Source organism: Oncorhynchus clarkii, chromosome 5, assembly GCF_045791955.1.
Source record: "Oncorhynchus clarkii lewisi isolate Uvic-CL-2024 chromosome 5, UVic_Ocla_1.0, whole genome shotgun sequence".
NCBI lineage: Eukaryota > Metazoa > Chordata > Actinopteri > Salmoniformes > Salmonidae > Oncorhynchus > Oncorhynchus clarkii.
Genome location: NC_092151.1, coordinates 97,058,667 through 97,076,170, shown reverse-complemented (window position 1 = coordinate 97,076,170; position 17,504 = coordinate 97,058,667). Strand labels below are relative to the sequence as shown.

Sequence of the window (17,504 nt, the reverse complement as noted above, 5' to 3'; positions counted from 1 at the left end):
CTCTGAGTCAGTAGAGATCATTTTGTCCATGTTCAGATCTTTAAATCCCCGCTGGGTTCTTTTTACAGATCTGATTCCTCTCTTTCTGTTCTGCTAGTTTGGCCCGTAAGAAGTTGTCCGGTCTGGAGTCGACTGCCACCATCCGGACCAAGGTGTTTGTCTGGGGACTCAATGACAAAGACCAGCTGGGAGGACTGAAGGGGTCCAAGGTACTGCCTGGTCTGCTTTGATTAGGCTAAAGTTCAACTTTAAGGCGCATGCCCTGCCAAATCTGAGGATCTCTCTTTTCCAGCCATCTATTTCTTGTGTGTTTGAGGGGTGCAAAAATCCACTTGTTACTGACAGTAAATCTCACTGGATGGATTGCTTTCATTTCAATCTCGTGACTCTTTCCTACTCTTGCTTGTGCTTGTCGTTTGGTCCTGTTAATGTTACGACCACGAAAATGTTTGTAATAACCTGTCCCATCCATTTATGTTAATGTTTTATGTAATGAACTAAAATATAAATGCAACAATTTCAAAGATTTACAGTTCATTAGAAGGAAATCTGTCAATTTAAATAAACGAATTAAGCCCTAATTTATGGATTTCACGTGACTGGTTAGGGGCGTAGTCATGGGTGGGCCTGGGAGGGCACAGGCCCACCCAATGGATTTCACGTGACTGGGCAGGGGCGTAGTCATGCGTGGGCCTGGGAGGGCACAGGCCCACCCACTGGGGAGCCAGGCTCAGCTCAGCCAATCAGAATGATTTTTTTCCCCCACAAAAGGGCTTTATTACAGACAGAAATAATCCAACACTTCACATGTCGCGTTTTATATTTTTATTCAAGTTTATATGCAAATAAAACCAGTGTATTTGTGCAAATGAAGCACATATCATTTTATCTACTTTAACACAAAATATATAAACAAATACCTGATACCATTAGAAAATGTATATATGAGTGCATTCTAAGAAAATAAAAATTGAAATTTTACAATAAATTTAATAACAGAATTCCCACCAAAATCCCAGAATGATTTGTCCGTGCCAGTAAAAAAGGTGCTGTTATTCAGTCAATATCGGATGGATTTAAAACATTCTTAAAGTTTGGAGTATCTCCATCCATTGTCCCAACTGTGTTGCATTTCTTAGAATAGTTTTTACAAAACATCCATAAAATAGATGGGAAATGCTGCAGTTGAATGTTAACAGCTGTCTAATTCTTTAGTCTGATCCTCTGCATGTCGGTGCTCTTCCTACTCAGATCAAGGTCCCGTCCTTCTCTGAAACCCTCTCAGCCCTCAACGTGGTGCAGGTGGCCGGCGGCTCCAAGAGTCTGTTTGCCGGTCAGTAAAGACGCAGACAAGTTGTTAGACATGAGAGGGCAATGCCTGCTGTATGAGAGGGCAATGCCTGCTGTATGAGAGGGCAATGCCTGCTGTATGAGAGGGCATTGCCTGCTGTATGAGAGGACAATGTCTGCTGTATGAGAGGGCAATGCCTGCTGTATGAGAGGGCAATGCCTGCTGTATGAGAGGGCAATGCCTGCTGTATGAGAGGGCAATGCCTGCTGTATGAGAGGGCAATGCCTGCTGTATGAGAGGGCAATGCCAGCTGTTAGCGTTGTCTATGTTTCTGTTGAGAAAGGTGTTCCTTCAGAAACTACGTGTGTGTGTGTGTGTGTGTGTGTAACTGACCTACCTGTGTTGTTTCAGTGACTGACGAGGGGAAGGTGTGTGTGTGTGTGTTACCTGTAATGTTCCAGTGACTGACGAGGGGAAGGGGTGTGTGTGTGTGTGTAACTGACCTACCTGTGTTGTTTCAGTGACTGACGTTGGGAAGGTGTGTGTGTGTGTGTGTTACCTGTAATGTTCCAGTGACTGACGAGGGGAAGGTGTGTGTGTGTGTGTGTGTAACTGACCTACCTGTGTTGTTTCAGTGACTGACGTTGGGAAGGTGTGTGTGTGTGTGTGTTACCTGTAATGTTCCAGTGACTGACGAGGGGAAGGTGTGTGTGTGTGTGTGTGTAACTGACCTACCCGTGTTGTTCCAGTGACGGCCGAGGGGAAGGTGTGTGTGTGTGTAACTGACCTACCTGTAATGTTCCAGTGACGGCCGAGGGGAAGGTGTGTGTGTGTGTGTAACTGACCTACCTGTGTTGTTTCAGTGACGGCTGAGGGGAAGGTTTATTCGTGTGGGGAGGCCACTAACGGGCGTCTGGGCCTGGGTCTGTCCAGCGGTACCATCCCTATCCCCCGCCAGATCACTGCTCTCAGTAACTACGTAGTGAAGAAGGTTGCGGTGCATTCTGGGGGACGCCACGCCATGGCCCTCACCGTAGATGGGAAGGTGTTCTCCTGGGGAGAGGGAGACGACGGGAAACTGGGACACTTTAGCAGGATGTAAGTTATATATGATGCGTCCCACATTGCACCATATTCCCTACATAGTGCACTACTTTTGACCAGGACCCATAGGGACACCTAAGCAGAATGTAAGTCCTCTAATCATCACACCCTACACTACACTGAGACTTTCATTCTACTGTGTACACTAAGACTTTCATTCTACTGTGAACACTACACTAAGACTTTCATTCTACTGTGAACACTACACTAAGACTTTCATTCTACTGTGTTCACTACACTGAGACTTTCATTCTACTGTGTACACTACACTGAGACTTTCATTCTACTGTGTACACTACACTGAGACTTTCATTCTACTGTGTTCACTACACTGAGACTTTCATTCTACTGTGAACACTACACTGAGACTTTCATTCTACTGTGTACACTACACTGAGACTTTCATTCTACTGTGTTCACTACACTGAGACTTTCATTCTACTGTGTACACTAAGACTTTCATTCTACTGTGTTCACTACACTGAGACTTTCATTCTACTGTGAACACTACACTGAGACTTTCATTCTACTGTGTACACTACACTGTGAGACTTTCATTCTACTGTGAACACTACACTAAGACTTTCATTCTACTGTGAACACTACACTAAGACTTTCATTCTACTGTGTACACTAAGACTTTCATTCTACTGTGTTCACTACACTGAGACTTTCATTCTACTGTGTTCACTACACTGTGAGACTTTCATTCTACTGTGTTCACTACACTGAGACTTTCATTCTACTGTGAACACTACACTAAGTTTTCATTCTACTGTGTACACTAAGACTTTCATTCTACTGTGAACACTACACTAAGACTTTCATTCTACTGTGAACACTACACTAAGACTTTCATTCTACTGTGTACACTAAGACTTTCATTCTACTGTGTTCACTACACTGAGACTTTCATTCTACTGTGTTCACTACACTGTGAGACTTTCATTCTACTGTGTACACTACACTGTGAGACTTTCATTCTACTGTGTTCACTACACTGAGACTTTCATTCTACTGTGTTCACTACACTGAGACTTTCATTCTACTGTGTTCACTACACTGAGACTTTCATTCTACTGTGTTCACTACACTGAGACTTTCATTCTACTGTGAACACTACACTGAGACTTTCATTCTACTGTGAACACTACACTGAGACTTTCATTATACTGTGAACACTAAGACTTTCATTCTACTGTGAACACTACACTGAGACTTTCATTCTACTGTGAACACTACACTGAGACTTTCATTCTACTGTGTACACTACACTGTGAGACTTTCATTCTACTGTGTACACTACACTGTGAGACTTTCATTCTACTGTGTTCACTACACTGAGACTTTCATTCTACTGTGTACACTACACTAAGACTTTCATTCTACTGTGTTCACTACACTGAGACTTTCATTCTACTGTGAACACTACACTGAGACTTTCATTCTACTGTGAACACTACACTGAGACTTTCATTCTACTGTGTACACTACACTGTGAGACTTTCATTCTACTGTGTACACTACACTGTGAGACTTTCATTCTACTGTGTTCACTACACTGAGACTTTCATTCTACTGTGTACACTACACTAAGACTTTCATTCTACTGTGTTCACTACACTGAGACTTTCATTCTACTGTGAACACTACACTAAGACGTTCATTCTACTGTGTTCACTACACTGAGACTTCCATTCTACTGTGTACACTAAGACTTTCATTCTACTGTGTACACTACACTGAGACTTTCATTCTACTGTGTTCACTACACTGAGACTTTCATTCTACTGTGAACACTACACTGTGAGACTTTCATTCTACTGTGTTCACTACACTGAGACTTTCATTCTACTGTGAACACTACACTGAGACTTTCATTCTACTGTGTACACTACACTGAGACTTTCATTCTACTGTGTACACTACACTGAGACTTTCATTCTACTGTGTACACTACACTGAGACTTTCATTCTACTGTGAACACTACACTAAGACTTTCATTCTACTGTGTACACTAAGACTTTCATTCTACTGTGAACACTACACTAAGACTTTCATTCTACTGTGTACACTAAGACTTTCATTCTACTGTGTACACTACACTAAGACTTTCATTCTACTGTGAACACTACACTTTGAGACTTTCATTCTACTGTGTACACTACACTGTGAGACTTTTATTCTACTGTGTTCACTACACTGAGACTTTTATTCTACTGTGTACACTACACTAAGACTTTCATTCTACTGTGTACACTACACTGAGACTTTCATTCTACTGTGAACACTACACTGAGACTTTCATTCTACTGTGTACACTACACTAAGACTTTCATTCTACTGTGTACACTACACTGTGAGACTTTAATTCTACTGTGTACACTACACTGTGAGACTTTCATTCTACTGTGTTCACTACACTGAGACTTTCATTCTACTGTGTACACTACACTGAGACTTTCATTCTACTGTGAACACTACAGTCAGACTTTCATTCTACTGTGTTCACTACACTGAGACTTTCATTCTACTGTGTTCACTACACTGAGACTTTCATTCTACTGTGTTCACTACACTGAGACTTTCATTCTACTGTGAACACTACACTGTGAGACTTTCATTCTACTGTGTTCACTACACTGTGAGACTTTCATTCTAATGTGTACACTACACTGTGAGACTTTCATTCTACTGTGTTCACTACACTGTGAGACTTTCATTCTACTGTGTACACTACACTGTGAGACTTTCATTCTACTGTGTTCACTACACTGAGACTTTCATTCTACTGTGTACACTACACTGAGACTTTCATTCTACTGTGTACACTACACTGTGAGACTTTCATTCTACTGTGTACACTAAGACTTTCATTCTACTGTGTTCACTACACTGAGACTTCCATTCTACTGTGTACACTAAGACTTTCATTCTACTGTGTACACTACACTGAGACTTTCATTCTACTGTGTACACTACACTGAGACTTTCATTCTACTGTGTTCACTACACTGAGACTTTCATTCTACTGTGTACACTACACTGAGACTTTCATTCTACTGTGTTCACTACACTGTGAGACTTTCATTCTACTGTGTTCACTACACTGAGACTTTCATTCTACTGTGTTCACTACACTGAGACTTTCATTCTACTGTGTACACTTAGACTTTCATTCTACTGTGTTCACTACACTGAGACTTTCATTCTACTGTGAACACTAAGACTTTCATTCTACTGTGAACACTACACTGAGACTTTCATTCTACTGTGTTCACTACACTAAGACTTTCATTCTACTGTGTTCACTACACTAAGACTTTCATTCTACTGTGTTCACTACACTGAGACTTTCATTCTACTGTGAACACTACAGTGAGACTTTCATTCTACTGTGAACACTACGCTGAGACTTTCATTCTACTGTGTACACTTAGACTTTCATTCTACTGTGAACACTACACTGAGACTTTCATTCTACTGTGAACACTACGCTGAGACTTTCATTCTACTGTGTACACTTAGACTTTCATTCTACTGTGTACACTTAGACTTTCATTCTACTGTGTACACTAAGACTTTCATTCTACTGTGTACACTAAGACTTTCATTCTACTGTGTTCACTACGCTGTTCACATGACAACTGAATGTTGATTTTTATTAACTTATGGTTTTGAGGCACTAATGTCCTTTATTCAGAAGATGTAGAGTATATAGAAAAACGCAGCACATCGATACCAATCTCTTTTTAAATGCATCTCTTCCTCCCTGAAGGAACTGTGACAAGCCGCGCCTCATCGAGGCCCTGAAGACCAAGAGGATCCGGGACATCGCCTGCGGCTCGTCCCACAGTGCTGCCATCACCTCCGGTGGAGAACTGTACAGCTGGGGCCTGGGGGAGTACGGACGGCTGGGACACGGAGACAACACCACGCAGCTACGACCCAAACTGGTACGTAGTAGAGACCACACCACGCAGCTACGACCCAAACTGGTACGTTGTAGAGACCACACCACGCAGCTACGACCCAAACTGGTACGTAGTAGAGACCGCACCACGCAGCTACGACCCAAACTGGTACGTAGTAGAGACCACACCACACAGCTACGTCCCAAACTGGTACGTAGTAGAGACTACACCACGCAGCTACGACCCAAACTGGTACGTAGTAGAGACCACACCACGCAGCTACGACCCAAACTGGTACGTAGTAGAGACCACACCACGCAGCTACGACCCAAACTGGTACGTAGTAGAGACCACACCACGCAGCTACGACCCAAACTGGTACGTAGTAGAGACCACACCACGCAGCTACGACCCAAACTGGTACGTAGTAGAGACCACACCACGCAGCTACGTCCCAAACTGGTACGTAGTAGAGACCACACCACGCAGCTACGTCCCAAACTGGTACGTAGTAGAGACCACACCACGCAGCTACGACCCAAACTGGTACGTAGTTGATACAACACCACCCAGCTACAACTGGTACGTAGTAGCACTACCTCTCTGTGGATATGCTACTAGAATACATATAGTTTGAGACTCCTGATACTAGAATAATGTACTATACATATAGTTTGAGATATTCCTGATACTAGAATAATGTACCATACATATAGTTTGAGACTCCTGATACTAGAATAATGTACTAGAATAATGTACTATACATATAGTTGGAGATATTCCTGATACTAGAATAATGTACTATACATATAGTTTGAGACTCCTGATACTAGAATAATGTACTATACATATAGTTTTCTGAGAGTCTTCTGATAAATCAAATCACATTTATTTATATAGCCCTTCTTACATCAGCTGATATCTCAAAGTGCTGTACAGAAACCCAGCCTAAAACCCCAAACAGTAAGCAATGCAGGTGTAGAAGCACGGTGGCTAGGAAAAACTCCCTAGAAAGGCCAAAACCTAGGAAGAAACCTAGAGAGGAACCAGGCTATGAGGGGTGGCCAGTCCTCTTCTGGCTGTGCCGAGTGGAGATTATAACAGAGCATGGCCAAGATGTTCAAATGTTCATAAATGACCAGCAGGGTCAAATAATAATAATCACAGTAGTTGTCGAGGGTGCAGCAAGTCAGCACCTCAGGAGTAAATGTCAGTTGGCTTTTCATAGCCGGTCATTAAGAGTATCTCTACCACTCCTGCTGTCTCTAGAGAGTTGAAAACAGCAGGTCTGGGACAGGTAGCACGTCCGGTGAACAGGTCAGGGTTCCATAGACACAGGCAGAACACTATAATAAATGTTGTTTTCTGATACTATAATGTACCATAATGTGGTTTTCTGAGACTCTCCTGATACTGTACATGTGGTTTTAGATTGGCTATAGAACTGTTAAAGTTGTGTATCTAATTTGTCTGTGTTTGATACAGGTGAAGGTGCTTCTGGGTCATCGTGTGGTCCAGGTGGCTTGTGGGAGTAGAGATGCTCAAACTCTAGCCCTGACAGATGAAGGTACTTGCGTGTGTGTATTTGTGTTGTGTTGAATAGATAGCCATGTGTCGTTACACTGCAGTGCTCTGAGCTCTCTTCTTCCCTCCTCAGGTCTGGTGTTCTCCTGGGGCGATGGGGACTTTGGGAAGCTGGGTCGGGGGGGCAGCGAGGGCTGTAATATCCCTCAGAACATTGAGAGGCTGAATGGGCAGGGAGTCTGTCAGATAGAGTGTGGGGCTCAGTTCTCCCTGGCTCTCACCAAGTCTGGAGTGGTCTGGACATGGTAAGATCCAATTTTATTAGTCACAGACACATATTTTGAGGACCTTATTGCTGGTGTAGCGAAATGGTCGTGGACAGCTGAGTAGGATTACGAAACATCCTGAAAACGTAAAAAATCCCTGCTTTTTCATACATCCCAGTTGGAGAATTTCTGGAATCAGCAGTGAATAAGCTTGCTATGCAAGTTATTGCTAGCTTCTAATACTAGAAATTGCTCCCGAGTGGCGCAGCGGTCTAAGACACTGCATCTCAGTGCAAGAGGCGTCACTGGTTCGTCCCTGGTTCGTATCCAGGCTGCATCACATCCGGCCGTGAATTGGGACTCCCATAGGGCGGTGCACAATTGGCCCAGCGTTGGCCGGGGTAGGCCGTCATTGTTAATAAGAATTTGTTCTTAACTGACTTGACTAGTTAAATGTAAAAAATACAATTAAAAAAATGACTGTCCATGGTCCTGGTTGATCCTGGTTGACGTGTCAACAACTATTTGCAAATGATGAGCAGTCAGAAGTTCACACACCAACTAGTCTACAGGGAAGACAGTCAGCAGTTCACACACCAACTAGGCTACAGGGAAGACAGTCAGCAGTTCACACACCAACTAGGCTACAGGGAAGACAGTCAGCAGTTCACACACCAACTAGGCTACAGGGAAGACAGTCAGCAGTTCACACACCAACTAGGCTACAGGGAAGAGAGTCAGCACCACACACAAGAATATAAACGCAACAATTTCAAAGATTTTATTGAGTTACTGGGTTGAAATAAATAAATTAGACCCTAATCTATGGATTTCACATGACTGGGAATACAGATATGTATCTGTTGATCACAGATGCCTTAAAAATAATGGGCCTTTGTGCATTCAAATTGCCATCAATAAAATGCAATTGTATTCATTGTCTGCAGCTTATGCCTGCCCATGCCATAACCCCACTGCCACCTTGGGGCACTCTGTTCACAACGTTGGCATCAACAAACCGCTCGCCCACACGACGCCATACACATGTTCTGAGGCTGTGAGGCCGGTTGGATGTACTGCTACATTCTCAAAAACGACGTTTTAGGCTTATGGTAGAGAAATTAACATGGATTTCTCTGGCAGCAGCTTTTGTGGACATTCCTGCAGTCAGCATGACAATTGCACCTTCCCTCAAAACTTGAGACATCTGAGGCATTGTGTTGTGTGACAAAACTGCACATTTTAGACCCCTTTTATTGTCCCCAGCACAAGGTGCACCTGTGTAATGATCATGCTGTTTAATCAGCTTCTCGATATGCCAAACCTATCAGGTGGATGGATTAACTTGGCAAAGGAGAAATGCTCACTAACAGGGATGTAAACAAATGTGTACGCAACATTTTAGAGAAATATGTTTTTTGTGCGTTTGTAACATTTCTGCTCATAAAACTTGGGACCAACACTTTACATGTTGTGTTTATATTTTTTGTTCAGTGTAAAATAACGTTTGATCGGTACCAGATAATTCTGTTCTGATTACAGAGATGAATAGCAGAGAAGGATAGGAAGATGTCATAACCTCTACCTCTTCGTCTTAGTTGTTGGGAAAGTGGTCAAAGTAGCTGCTTTGTTTCTAAAAGTGACTTTGTTTACAGTGAATAGAATGTTGGGAGAGATGATGTCACTCTGGAACCTTTTAGAATGCAGAGGAAATCCCATAAAAGTGGATGGAGGACAAAAAGTTTAATCGTTTAAAAAGTAGAAAATATATTCAAAAGTTGTAATTCACACACTTTCAAAGTTCGAAGGGTGTTTTTATCTTAAATGGTGTAAGAGGAGTAACGTTGTAAAGAATAATAATAATAACAACTATAAATCCAAATTAATTCATACATTATCTCCTGTGTGGCTGCTGTCGCAAGCCCCACTACTAAGTGCTGTAGCTTTCGCACATTAACAGCGCAGTCCCCTGAACAAGGGCAAGGTGGTTACATTTAAAATCAAATCTTCATTTTTGCGAACTGTTTATGTCCCTCAAACTCTTAATCTGGACCTCAAAGCCAGTGGACACCAGGTGGATGCAATGAATTATCAGGTAGAAGAGAGAAGCAGCGCGGTAGGGCCCTGGTTTATGTGATGTTCTACCCAGGGATAAAGGTGAATAACTGTCTGTTTCTCAACCAGGGGTAAAGGGGACTACTTCCGTCTGGGCCACGGGACAGACGTCCATGTGCGTAAGCCTCAGATGGTGGAGGGGCTGAGGGGGAAGAAGATCATCCACGTGGCCGTGGGGGCGCTGCACTGCCTGGCTGTCACCGAGACTGGACAGGTGGGTACTGGCCTCCACGCCTCCGAGCTGTTCACAGACTAGTTGTCAAGACACCAGGCTAGGCCTCTTCCACGTCAGACACCAGGCTAGGCCTCTTCCACATCAGACACCAGGCTAGGCCTCTTCCACATCAGACACCAGGCTAGGCCTCCTCCACATCAGACACCAGGCTAGGCCTCCTCCACATCAGACACCAGGCTAGGCCTCCTCCACATCAGACACCAGGCTAGGCCTCCTCCACATCAGACACCAGGCAAACATGTCTGAAAAACTGTTTTTGCTTTGTCGTTATGGGGTATTGGGTGTAGATTGAGGGGGGAAAACTATTTAAACAATTTTAAAATTGTTGTAACGTAACGAAATGTGGAGAAAGTCCAGGGGTCTGAATACTTTCCGAATGCACTGTACCACCCATATTTATGTTTATTTATTTTCCCTTTTGTACTTTAACTATTTGCACGTTGTTACAACACTGTATATAGACATTAGGAATATTATTTTGGAACTTTTGTGAGTAATGTTTACTGTTCAATTTTTATTGTTTATTTTACTTTAGTTTATTATACATTTTACTTGCTTTGGTAATATGAACATATGTTTCATATGCCAATAAAGCCCTTTGAATTGAATTGAGAAAGAGATGTTTTAAGGAGAGAAAGAGCTGACCTTAATGTCTTTGAGTTAGGGTTCTTAGAAGGAGAGGCTGAATTTCAAACAGAACACTTGGAGCACTCGGTATGCACATTTCTGAGGCAATCGAGTCTGTCCTGAGCTCACTGGCATGGGAAACTCTGATGGCCCAGAATAGTTGATACAATGTTTCAAGTTTACTACCGCAAGCTTCGGGGGCGGACCCGGTTGATAGTTGATACAATGTTTCAAGTTTGTTGTAGAGAGATGAATGCGATTAGAATTATTATAAATTAAATTAAGCTGTTCCACGAAAATGTGCATATGTAAATCATAACAGCGGTAGAAATTATCAATCAACTTTCATTCCACGTGAAACAGGTTGCCGACTCCTGGTGGAGATTATTACCGGCAACTTCACGAGCGTAACGTCTGAATCTGCGGGAGGAGGATTAATCCACACGTTTCTTCTGGTTATCTTGATCTCTGGCTCCCTCTTGAGTCATTAGTTGTCTTAAATATTTCATCAAACTGTCCACTTAAAGCATCAGACAAGCTCAGTGCAAATTGTTTTATTAAATATATAATGTGTGTCTATATATGGAAAAATACCCGTTTAGGAATTGAGGAAGAACAGACAACTCTCAGTCAGGGACAGCCCTAATATACTTGTACATATCTGGTGCAGTAGAGTAGGCATGTTGTTTTGTTCCTCTATCACAGTACGCGGCGGTGTCTGCCTACATGCTACAAGACACGTCGCGGGAGACGATGCTCGGGAAAATGGATCTAGAATTTTTGAACATTGATAAGTGGCAGGCAGTTAGGACGTCTTATTGTCTCAATGTTAATTTTGACCGAAACACTTGCAGACTCGAGTGAACTTCTGAACACGTCAGCAAGCGGATAAAGGGCTAAGTGTTCGGTTTCACATTCAGCTATAGAGATGTGAGAGAGGGAGACAGAGGTGTGTTAGTATCTGTAAGTGTATCTGTACTGTTCCACCAGGTGTTTGCGTGGGGGGACAACGACCATGGCCAGCAGGGTAACGGGACCACCACGGTGAACAGGAAGCCCACCCTGGTTCAGGGTCTAGAGGGACAGAAGATCACCCGTGTTGCCTGTGGCTCCTCCCACAGCGTCGCCTGGACCACCGTAGATGTCACCACCCCCTCTGTCCACGAGCCTGTCCTCTTCCAGACCGCCAGGGACTCTCTAGGGGCATCATACTTAGGTAACCTAACCCTAACCTCCTGTACAGCTAGTAACCCTAACCCTCCTCATACCTAGGTTACCTAACCTCTCTACAGCTAGTAACCCTAACCCTCCTCATACCTAGGTTACCTAATCTCCTGTACAGCTAGTAACCCTAACCCTCCTAATACCTAGGTTACCTAACCTCTCTACAGCTAGTAACCCTAACCCTCCTCATACCTAGGTTACCTAACCTCCTGTACAGCTAGTAACCCTAACCCTCCTCATACCTAGGTTACCTAACCTCTCTACAGCTAGTAACCCTAACCCTCCTCATACCTAGGTTACCTAACCCTCCTCATACCTAGGTTACCTAACCTCTCTACAGCTAGTAACCCTAACCCTCCTCATACCTAGGTTACCTAACATCTCTACAGCTAGTAACCCGAGCACTAACCCTCTGCATACCTAGGTAACTGTATAACAGTATAATTTAATATACTTTTAAAGAAGACTTATAGCATGAAAAACATGTGGAATGTAGTAGGTGATGTGTCAATTAAATAATGTATTTTTTAAATCCAGCACAAACATATCAACATAAATATGTATTTATTCTTTATTTAACCAGGCAAGTCAGTCAAGAACAAATTCTTATTTTCAATGACGGCCTACCAGGGAACAGTGGGTTAACTGCCTGTTCAGGGGCAGAACGACAGATTTGTACCTTGTCAGCTCGGGGATATGAACTTGCAACCTTGCAACGAATGCTCTAACCACTAGGCTACCCTGCCGCCCCAATGATATGCTTCAGAAAAAATACTATACAAAATAATAACCCCCACAAATAATATAATTTCAATGTATTATTTTAACAAACACACACAAATATTCCATAAACATCACAATGACCCAATAACCTTATGAGTTCAAATTCAGTTTAGGCTATATTAGCCTATTGGGATGCGCCTAACCAGGAAATGATTAGTCCCGTCTTTTCCCATTTCGATTCCCATTCGTTTATTCAGTTCAAGTTCAGTTCATAGTCGTTTGACATTCAAATTACATTTCCCCCCCATAAAATAAACAGTAAGCCGCCAGTGGATGATCTCTAGAAACAGTAAGGAGAAAAGGATGGATCTCACAGGAGATCGGAAGGCGCGTCCGTGTTCATTAAACATGTTCCGCGATCCCTTTTGTAAATCCACAACAAGGAAATAATCTGACAGGCCAGGAACACGATCGTGGTGCCAACAGGAAATCCAAACCACGGATGGTACGGACTGCGCTCAGCAGGCACGAGTTTTCTTCTCGCGATTTGAATCTGATGCCGCTGAGGTTTATCGGTGTCTTCCAATCGCAGGTAGGCTATAGCAAAACACTCCTCTCTGGATGACCACCAAGCAACCTCAGAGATGCGAAGAAGAGTCTTCCTCCATCCAAGATGGCCGCCCAGTGGAAGGTCATGAAAGTAATCTAAAAAACAGCCCGTAAAGGCCCTTGGCTACCACAAGTTGATATGTATTGCCTTTTCATTCAACAGGGATCCTCCTGTACAGGATTCCTTGGAGTACTTTGAGTCCAATTTGACCTGGATGCTCACTGGAAGCTTCTTTGTTCTACCTAAGGTCACTGACCTCTTGGTCCTGAGCTTCAGCAATCTCAGCGAGAGAGGTGGGAAGGATAGAAAGACTGTGAGTGGTGGTGACAGCAATGCTACTTGGCTTGCTGATGGAGCCACTGCCCTGGACAGAAAATCAGGAACAATGTTTCTGATGGCCTTTCCGGTAACATAACCCTCGTACCGTGGTAATCTATCTCTCAGTACAGGAGCTACAACTGGTAGTAGATTCAGGGCTTTGAGTCAAGAGTCTAGATGGGGCTGGGAGTAGAGGTTACAAACCCCCTAACTACAAATTCATGGATTAGGATAGGACTCAGGTCTGGCTTGGATTAGGGTTAGGATAGGAATCAGGTTTGACTTGGATTAGGGTTAGGATAGGACTCAGGTCTGGCTTGGGTTAGGATAGGACTCCGGTCTGGCTCGGCTTGGGTTAGGATAGGACTCAGGTTTGGCTTGGGTTAGGATAGGACTCAGTTCTGGCCTGGATTGGGTTAGGATAGGACTCAGGTCTGGCTTGGGTTAGGATAGGACTCAGGTCTGGCTTGGGTTAGGATAGGACTCAGGTCTGGCTTGGGTTAGGATAGGACTCAGGTCTGGCTTGGGTTAGGATAGAACTCAGGTCTGGCTTGGGTTAGGATAGGACTCAGGTCTGGCTTGGGTTAGGGTTAGGATCGGACTCAGGTCTGGCTTGGGTTAGGGTTAGGATCGGACTCAGGTCTGGCTTGGGTTAGGGTTAGGATCGGACTCAGGTCTGGCTTGGGTTAGGGTTAGGATCGGACTCAGGTCTGGCTTGGATTAGGGTTAGGATCGGACTCAGGTCTGGTTTGTCTTGGATTAGGATAGGACTCAGGTCTGGCTTGGATTAGGGTTATAGACAAAGACTCGAGATGAGGCTGGGGTTTGGTGAAATACCACTTTTTGCGTCAAGTGATGAATATTAAATATTTTTTGTATGTGTGTCCTGTGTATTCCAGGCGTCCAGTCAGACAGTGACTCCTCGGCGGTGAACAATAAGATGAGTGGCCACAGTAATGGAGTTAGACCCAACCGCCCCTCTCTGGCTAAAATACTACTGTCTCTGGATGGGAACCAGGCCAAGCAACAGGCCCTGTCCCATGTCCTCTCAGCCCTACAGATCATGTATGCCAGGTAAGACTCCTCTCAGCCCTACAGATCATGTATGCCAGGTAAGACTCCTCTCAGCCCTACAGATCATGTATACCAGGTCAGACTCCTGATTGGTGCCCTAATTTAATGTGTGTTGTATTGGTGATGTCAGGGATGCTGTGATTGGTGCCCTGATTTAATGTGTGTTGTATTGGTGATGTCAGGGATGCTGTGATTGGTGCCCTGATTTAATGTGTGTTGTATTGGTGATGTCAGGGATGCTGTGATTGGTGCCCTGATTTAATGTGTGTTGTATTGGTGATGTCAGGGATGCTGTGGTTGGTGCCCTGATGCCAGCTTGTATGATGGTCCCCATGGAGTGCCCCCCCCCTGACTCCTCCTCAGCATCCAGCCCCTCTGAGTCAGAGGGACCCCCTGTTCCCACAGAGGTGGAGGAGAGGGTCAGCCCTAACCCCTGGCAGACAGACAAGAATGGAGAGGTGAGGAACACTAACCCCTAGTCCCTAACCCCTAGTCCCTACTCCCTAGTCCCTATCCCCTTGTCCCTACCCCCTAGTCCCTAACCCCTGACAGACAGACAAGAATGGAGAGAAGAGGAACCCTAGCCCCGACTCCCTAGCCCCGACCCACTACTCTCTACTCCCGAGCCCCGACTCCCGAGCCCCGACTCCCGAACCCCGACTCCCTAGCCCCAACCCACTACTATCTACTCTCTACTCCCGAGCCCCGCCTCCCGAGCCCCGCCTCCCTAGCCCCAACTCCCTAGCCCCGACTCCCTAGCCCCGACCCACTACTATCCACTCCCTAGCCCCGCCTCCCTAGCCCCGACTCCCTAAACCCGACTCCCTAGCTTCGACCCACTACTATCCACTCCCTAGCCCCGCCTCCCTAGCCCCGACTCCCTAAACCCGACTCCCTAGCCCCGACCCACTACTATCCACTCCCTAGCCCCGCCTCCCTAGCCCCGACTCCCTAAACCCAACTCCCTAGCCCCGACCCACTACTATCCACTCCCTAGCCCCGCCTCCCTAGCCCCGACTCCCTAAACCCGACTCCCTAGCTCCGACTCCCTAGCTCCGACTCCCTAGTCCCGACTCCCGAGCACCGACTCCCTAGCCCCGACCCACTAGTCCCTAGTCCCAACTCCCTAGCCCCGACCCACTACTCCCAAGCCCCGACTCCCAAGCCCCGACTCCCTAGCCCCTACTCCCTAGCCCCGACCCACTACTCCCTAGCCCCGACTCCCTAGCCCCAACCCACTACTCCCAAGCCCCGACTCCCAAGCCCCGACTCCCTAGCCCCGACCCACTACTCTCTACTCCATAGCCCCGACTCCCTAGCCCCGACTCCCTAGCCCCGACCCACTACTATCTACTCCCTAGCCCCGCCTCCCTAGCCCCAACTCCCTAAACCCAACTCCCTAGCCCCGACCCACTAGTCCCGACTCCCTAGTCCCGACTCCCTAACCCCTACTTCCTAGCCCCGACTCCCTACTGCCTAGGCCCGACTCCCTAGTTCTGACTCCCTAGCCCCGCCTCCCTAGCCCCGACTCCCTAAACCCAACTCCCTAGCCCCGACCCACTAGTCCCTAGTCCCGACTCCCTGGCCCCGACTCCCTAGTCCCGACTCCCTGGCCCCGACTCCCTAACCCCTACTTCCTAGCCCCGACACCCTACTGCCTAGTCCCGACTCCCTAGTTCTGACTCCCTAGCCCCGACTCCCTACTGCCTAGCCCCGACTCCCTAGCCCCGACCCACTACTCTCTACTCCATAGCCCCGACTCCCTAGCCCCGACTCCCTAGCCCTGACCCACTATCTACTCCCTAGCCCCGCCTCCCTAGCCCCGACTCCCTAACACCCAACTCCCTAGTCCCGACTCCCTAGTCCCGACTCCCTAACCCCTACTTCCTAGCCCCGACTCCCTACTGCCTAGTCCCGACTCCCTAGTCCCGACTCCCTAAACCCAACTCCCTAGCCCCGACCCACTAGTCCCTAGTCCCGACTCCCTAGCTCCGACTCCCTGGCCCGACTCCCTAACCCCTACTTCCTAGCCCCGACTCCCTACTGCCTAGCCCCGACTCCCTAAACCCGACTCCCTAGCTCCGACCCACTACTATCCACTCCCTAGCCCCGCCTCCCTAGCCCCGACTCCCTAAACCCGACTCCCTAGCCCCGACCCACTACTATCCACTCCCTAGCCCCGCCTCCCTAGCCCCGACTCCCTAGCCCCGACTCCCTAGCTCCGACTCCCTAGCTCCGACTCCCTAGCTCCGACTCCCTAGCTCCGACTCCCTAGTCCCGACTCCCGAGCCCCGACCCACTAGTCCCTAGTCCCAACTCCCTAGCCCCGACCCACTACTCCCAAGCCCCGACTCCCAAGCCCCGACTCCCAAGCCCCGACTCCCTAGCCCCTACTCCCTAGCCCCGACCCACTACTCTCTACTCCCTAGCCCCTACTCCCTAGCCCCGACCCACTACTCTCTACTCCCTAGCCCCGAC

General features: G+C 46.2%; 1 protein-coding gene across 8 annotated transcripts in view; it reads left to right on the top strand.

The window, feature by feature from the left end:
- Positions 1-17,504, top strand: part of LOC139409593 (HECT and RLD domain containing E3 ubiquitin protein ligase 2) — a 217,678-nt gene that overhangs the window by 138,326 nt on the left and 61,848 nt on the right. For 7 of the 8 annotated variants that reach the window (XR_011634432.1, XM_071154987.1, XM_071154989.1 and 4 more), the window contains exons 57-67: positions 98-209; positions 1,252-1,333; positions 2,041-2,057; positions 2,172-2,389; positions 6,175-6,352; positions 7,796-7,877; positions 7,968-8,139; positions 10,285-10,429; positions 12,068-12,293; positions 14,852-15,026; positions 15,313-15,484. Coding sequence is in view for 7 of the 8 variants with exons in the window: in XM_071154987.1 (XP_071011088.1) it covers positions 98-209; positions 1,252-1,333; positions 2,041-2,057; positions 2,172-2,389; positions 6,175-6,352; positions 7,796-7,877; positions 7,968-8,139; positions 10,285-10,429; positions 12,068-12,293; positions 14,852-15,026; positions 15,313-15,484 (1,579 nt within the window). In the remaining variant the exon portion in view is untranslated. Of the gene's footprint in view, positions 1-97; positions 210-1,251; positions 1,334-2,040; positions 2,058-2,154; positions 2,390-6,174; positions 6,353-7,795; positions 7,878-7,967; positions 8,140-10,284; positions 10,430-12,067; positions 12,294-14,851; positions 15,027-15,312; positions 15,485-17,504 lie in introns of all 8 variants that reach the window. The other variant, XM_071154985.1, reaches the window with a different exon arrangement.